The 6,458-nt window shown below is 53.1% G+C and overlaps 1 protein-coding gene across 2 annotated transcripts; it reads right to left on the bottom strand.

Annotated features, from left to right (window-relative positions):
• Positions 1 to 370: 370 nt before the first annotated feature.
• On the bottom strand, positions 371 to 6,068 carry LOC102019464. 2 transcript variants are annotated; one of them, XM_013519025.1, is made up of 2 exons: positions 4,990 to 6,068; positions 371 to 4,396 (listed from the first exon to the last, which is right to left on the bottom strand). In XM_013519025.1, the coding sequence occupies exon 2, from the start codon at positions 1,619 to 1,621 to the stop codon at positions 629 to 631; it is 993 nt and encodes a 330-aa protein (XP_013374479.1). In that variant the 5' UTR covers positions 1,622 to 4,396; positions 4,990 to 6,068; the 3' UTR covers positions 371 to 628. The 2 variants fall into 2 exon arrangements, with proteins under 2 accessions (XP_013374479.1, XP_005374670.1); XM_005374613.2 differs by having other exon boundaries at positions 5,539 to 6,068.
• Positions 6,069 to 6,458: the final 390 nt, after the last annotated feature.

The raw sequence follows: 6,458 nt of genomic DNA, 5'->3' as shown, positions 1-6,458 counted from the left end.
GAGTTTGTGGATGGAACACCCAGAACTCAAATCATCCATCCATCCATTATCCACGATCCATCCATCCATCCATTCATCCATCCATCACCCACCATCCATCCATCCATTCATCCATCCATCATCCACCATCCATCCATCCATCCATCCATCCATCCATGCATCCATCATTGATAAGGTGACCATTATAAGCCAGAGCTATGGTCCTATTAGAAAGAATAAGATTTAGATCTGTTCTTTTAGGTATAGCTATATAGGCTATTGAGCACTTGAAAGGTGGCTATGTAACTCAAGAGCTAAAAATGTTGTGTAATAAACTAATATTTAAATTTAAATAAAAAACCTGAGGTTATGTACAAAGCTTTCTGTGAAATACAACTTTATTGTTTTGGTAGGGTTACATTTCAGTGTAGCCCTTTAAAATTTAGCTCCAAATTGATATTAGTGCAAAATGGACAACGGATTTGGAAGATTTAGCCCACAAAAAGAATGTAAGTCACCTCATCCCTGAGATATTGTTTGATTGCGTGTTGAATTGACACTGCTTTGACATATTTGGTAATGAAATATATTATTAAAATTAATTTCTCTTATTTCTTTTTACTTCTTTTTAGTGCAGCTGGCAGGAAAGTTAAAATTGTGTTTGTGGCTCACATAATGCTTCTATTGGACAGCGTTGTTCTAGACCTGGCCGCTCCGGAGCTCCTGGGTGACGGGAACTGGACACAGCACAGTCACTGTCGCACCGTGAGGTAAGTGCTGTAAGAGACCCAGGCACTGAGTGCTCTGGGGACAGAGAACTGAGCCTCCAGTTCTGTACCGTGCAGGACCAGAGGTGAGGTGACATCTTCTGCCAGGTCTCCGAGATGAGCAGAGTTCGTCCTTGAGTGAACAGGAAAGGAGGTGTCCCGGGCCCTGGGCCCGGCACATGCCAGGCCAGGTGGCATGAGGCAGGGGGAAGTGTCCCTGACCACAGGGTGCCAGGGGGAGGAGGTGGCATGGATGGGACCCAGGAGAGTCCTGCTGGGGTCGGGCCAGGCAGGGGGAGAGAAAGGAGCCCTGCTGGGTTCTTGTGTGCCGGGGCCCGTGTGCAGTGCCTGCTCCCACCCGGGCCCGTGGCTTGCCTCCGCGCATTTTTGAAGAGTGACTCCTGTGTGCCAGGCATTGCTCTGGGTGTGGCTCTGGAACTGTACGGCCCGGGACAAGACAGATAATCCTCGCTGTCATGGAGCTGGCACACAGCTGACCAGACCCAGGCCAAGGAGAAGAGAGAACAAAGCAGGGTCAGAGAGGCTGGTGACAGATGGATGGGAGACCAGGATCCTGACGGATTCCCTGCATGCCGCCCTGGATGCCATGCTAAGAAGGACTTTGAGCTTTGTCCCGAGGGCCACAGGAGACCCACAGAGTCCTGGAGGAGGGGACACAGGGTCAGATGTGTGTTTAGGGTGAGCCGAGGTGGTCTCTGGAGGAAGCTGGTGCTGCAGAGACAGACTAAAGCATTGTTCTTATAGCGGCTGCTCCTAGCCAGGGGCTTCCTCACTGTTCCTGCCCCACACCCCTCCCACAGGACGCCTCCCTGGTTGCCTTGGGCATGCACCACCCCGTTCACCGGCCGTACCATTCCTGCTGCCTAACGAGCACTGCGTTATGCGCACGTGGCTCGCTCTCTGTAACCTAGCGAAGCCAGGGACTCGTGTCCCTCTTTTTCCCCAAACTGCAATCACGCTGGGCCATGGGAAGCCCCTCGTTGGCATCACTGAATGCACTGCCCAGCCCGGGAGTAAATACAGGGAGGAGACCTTTATACGGGAGCCACCCAGGGCCCTCCACATGGCCTCAGTGGAGCCCAAGGCTCTTTGGGTGACCACAAATCCTGCACGCTCCATGCGTCCTCTCCGGCTCTGGGTGTCCCTCTTCTCAGGGTGTTTTCTCCTCTGGACCCTGGGTTGTGGGAATTGATCACATTTCGGTTCCTTTTTTCAACAACAGAATCTTCCGCTGTTTGTTCCCACCCCCAAAGGAACCAAGGGTGTCCATGTCACAGGGCCCTTGGAGATGGAGGCTGTCTCCTGCCCGCAGGTTCTTGCTATGCCGTGGTGGGTACCAAGATGACGCTGTTTCCTCCGACTTCGCCGTCACTGGGGGCGGAGGTCCTGGGTGATTTCACCGGAACCCTGTAGGACCCACTGATTTCACACACACACACCAAGCATCCCTCATCCGCAAAGCTTGGGCCCAGAGGGCTGCAGATTTCTGATGTTTCCGGTTTGGGAATATTTGCATTTACACATAACGAGCTGTCCTGGGGAGGGGACCTGCGTTGCACTGCGGAATTCACTTCTGTTTCAGATCTGCCTTCAGCTGCAGCCTGGGGTCATGGCAGATACTGTTTCAAAGGATTCTGTGCCCGCGTAAGGTTGCCAGTGCGGGGTTTCCCACCGGATGCTCTCACAGTTTCGGATTTTGGATTCTTTGGATTTCGGGTTTCTGCATTAGGGGTGCTCCTCCTGTACTTTTGTGTCCTGCTGTCTCATCAACCCCCACAAAGAGACCTTGTGTATCTCCTTTGGTGAGCAAAGACTCACCGTGGAAGGCAGTGGAGGCTATGAGAGCCAGCAGCAGCCGGGGCCACCACACAGCTCTTGCTGTTCTCTGCGGTTTTGTGGTTCAACTCTGTCCGCCTTTTGTCACTAATGGGACGACCAGCTGGTAAGGAGAAGTTGACGTGGCTCACAGCTTTGGACATTTCAGTGTATGGCATATTGCCCCACTGCTTTTGGGCTGTGGTGAAGGGGTGCATCATAGTGGGGTGTGGGGAGGTGTACAGCTGGGGCCACGATCTCCTTAAATGACCCAGTGACCAGCAGATGCCCCCTAGGCCCCAGCTCTCAAAGGCCCCACTGTGTCCCCATAGCATTGCACCAGGGTCTGAATCTTTGGGGCCCCTGAAGATCCAACGTGTAGTGGTCCTCAACAACAGCTTCTTGCAGTGGGATTTTCAATGTCCCCATTTTAAAGATGAGAAAACTGAGAAACCAAGAGAAAGTGGCCCCAGATCACACACCGCTGGAAAGGTGTGGAGCCAGGATTTGAGACCAGCTGGTTTTCATGACAGAGTCTGTGTTCCAGGTCACTGTCCTCTGGCCACCTAGTTGGGGAAGCACAGTTGTTGGCACTGATTTTGGAGGAAACTTTAGTTTTTATTGATTGCGTATGCAATAGCTTAGGTTCTCCCAAGCTTAGGGGCCACAAACTGTGCTTACAACTCACTGTCAGTAACTCCAGAAGATGAGGCCTTGCTGGTACCATCTCAGCCCATCCTCAGCCCCTATGCCAGGCATGTAGTAAATAACATGGCCGAACCAGTAAATCTATTTCTTCCTGTTCCACTAACACTGTTGAATACTCCTGTTTGACCAGGCTGGCCTTGTACTCATTACATAGCTCAGGCTGGCCTCAAACTTGGGGTGAGCCTCCTGCCTCAGCTTCCTGAGGGCTGGGATTATGGGTGTGTGCTATACGGTTGAGTGCTGCCTTGTATTTTACGTGTCACACACCTAGCATGAACAGTATGTATTAGTTAGGGCAGCACTAGCTGTATAAACCCTCGACATTCATGGACTTAACACCATAGGTTATTTCTCTCCTAGGTGTCAGTCCAATGTCCTGGTCAAAAAGCAGTACCATGGAGGTGGTGGAGGGGCCCACGCCTCTTCTACCTAAGGCCTCGCCATCTCTGGGGACTTGGAGTCCCATTTCCAGTGGGGTCCCTTGGAGAGGCCCATTTGCTCTCTGAACCGCCCGGCCTGCCAGTGACAAAGCTTGCTGTGCTCCTGGCCCACTGTTCCACGGTCCTGTCGGTCCGAGGGAGGCTTCGGCACGTGTCCAGGGGGGCAGTGTTTGTCAGCTCCCTCTGGACACAGGCATGTGGGCGTTCAGCCTCCTCCGGGTGGGGAGGAGCAGGTGCTTGCTTCACACATTTTCCACCGGACAACCTGCTCACGGTGGGAATGTCGCAGTTTCAGGTCACTTTCCAAACCTCATCCCAAGAGTGCAAGGGGTGACAGCACAAACCAAGACCGAGCATGACTTAACTGGAGCGGTGGGGTCGGGCAGCTTGGAAGGGAGGTTACAGCAGAGCGTTAGACCCAGAGCCATGGTTTCAAATCCAGACAAGGGTTATTTCTTTTTGCATGGGCAACTTGACCTTTTTGAGACTCAGTTTTCTTACCAGTGGGCAGGGACCCTGACATGCACCTTGCAGTTTTGTGCTGATTAGAGGTGGTATACACACAATATCGATAAAGTATAAACAGTGATATCCTGGTTGTCAAACTCAATTTGTTTCAGATTTGTGTTCGAACACTGACAAGTTCGGGAACTGAACATATTTTTCCTGTAAGAAACAACAGAAAATCAAATAATTGGTTCTGAGGCCGAGTTACACTTCTAAATTCATTTCTCCAGACTTTAACAAAAATTTCACAACGATTTTTTTCTTTAACTCTATCGCCATTCTGTTTTCCTCTTAGCTTACTGCTGGTGTCACTAACTTTCTTTGGAGCTGTGGCTATGCTATTTTATGCAAATAAAGTGAAAATTTAAAAAAGGCCCGGTGACGAATGTGTGAACGCGCTGAGGCAAGCACTGTGTATCCTCAGGATGAGACGGGGCCCAGCCTGAAGCATCACCTTTCCCGTGTACAGCGACACACGACGTGAGACTCACTCTCAGCCCATACAGGGTTTTTCAGGTCAGAGCTTCGATTTGATTATCGAGCAAAGTTACAAACACAGAGCAGACTCTTACTTTGTTGTTCAAGTAGCAGAAAGTTTGAGCCTGGAGCCGCCTGACACGTGAGGGATCACTGTGCGTTATAAACGAGATAAATGGTAACTGGTATCACAGTGTTTTCTGAACAAAGAGTTCTCAAGAAAGGAAGCATGCCCTCTCTCTTGCTTGGAAAACAGCACGCGTGACGAGCCTTACCTAAATACAAGATGTTGGGCAGGGTGCTGGTCGGGGTTCTGCGTGCAGATGTTACAACATCTGCATCCAGCACCAAACCAGGAATCCGAGTCTAACCAAGCAGCTGATGACCTGCTTGTAACTGCCCAGAATTCTAGCGGCGCCATGGAAGAGGAAAATTAAGTATAACATCAGTAACTATGGTTGGCTGAGCGTAGGAGGCCCCTTGGGCCTCACATCAACCCTTGGAACGTCCTGTTACCACTTCTGAGGCCACACGTCATCACCATTGTACTGCGATCCCAGGTGGCTCTCTGCACAGACCACTCACGACCTGTGACTACACTTTGCTGAAGTGGGGTCCCGCACAGGGTTCAGGCTGGAGAGGAACCCCTGGCCCTTACCCTGCCCAGTGGAGGAAGGGCAGCCTGGCACTGAGCGGACAGGAAGCAGGGGCCTTGGAACTGCACAGGTCGGGTTTAAGCGCTGACAAGCTGGGACATCTCAGGCCATGTACTAACCCTGTCTCATACCATCTCTGCAACTGAAATCAAGCACCCTAGCAGCTACCTTCAGAGAGGATTTTGTCCTAAGTCGGTACCAGCACCTGGCAGGAGTGTCTATTCGGCAGGAGCGGAAGACGTCCCTGCATAGGGAAGTCATGCTATCAGAAACACCGAACCTCGCCGGCTTCTGCGGTTCCTGGGGACTGTTCGGCCACCCACGCTGGCTGCCTCCACTCGGCTGCACCGTCGCGAGTGTCACGGCGGGAAAGAGGACGAGGCAGCGGGCCCATGGTGGAATAAGCAGTTTTGTCTTGCACTGTGGGCCGCAGCTCACCTCAGGCCATGGAGCCGTGGATTCTCCAGGGGCGGGAAGGGGCCAGGAAATACTTGGTGCACAGTTTCAGCTACACCGCACACACAATCTGTTTCCCTGGAAAACAGACCTGCAGACTCCCGTTTGGAGAGGAAACCGAAGATCTGAGAGGTTGCGTCATCTGACCTGGGACACACAGCCAGTGCGCTGGGGGCCGGGGCGCCGTCCGCAGATCACGACCTGGACTCAGCATCTGCAGACTAGGACTCTAGCACACGGCCTCAGGAGCGGGCAGGAGGACCCGGCCAGTGCGTGCAACAGATGCCAACCAACGCAGCCTGCGCGCTGTGTTCTGGGATTGGTCCAGAGAGGGCAGCAAGGGCCAAGAAGCTTCTGCCAGGCGGCTCACCAGTGCCTGGCACTGTTACGAGCAGGGAGATGCTGAGCGCGGTGCTTCAGGCCAGCGGCGGCCGGTGACGCCGACGGGCGGGCAGATGAGCGCCGCAGGGAAGGAAGAGCTCGCGGCGCTGGGGCCCTCAGTGCCTTCGCCCCTGGGTGCGCACGGCGCGCCGGACACGCACCCTGCGCGCTTCCTGTCTGGTGGGCGGCAACCTAGACCCTTCCGGAAAGCCGGAGAGGAAGAGCGAGAAGAGAAAAGGAGGGATGGGGAT

The sequence above is a fragment of the Chinchilla lanigera genome, unplaced genomic scaffold (assembly GCF_000276665.1).
Source record: "Chinchilla lanigera isolate Chin_1 unplaced genomic scaffold, ChiLan1.0 scaffold00004, whole genome shotgun sequence".
Classification (NCBI taxonomy): Eukaryota; Metazoa; Chordata; class Mammalia; order Rodentia; family Chinchillidae; genus Chinchilla; species Chinchilla lanigera.
The sequence above is the reverse complement of the archived record's forward strand: the minus strand, read 5'-3'. Positions and strand labels throughout refer to the sequence as shown.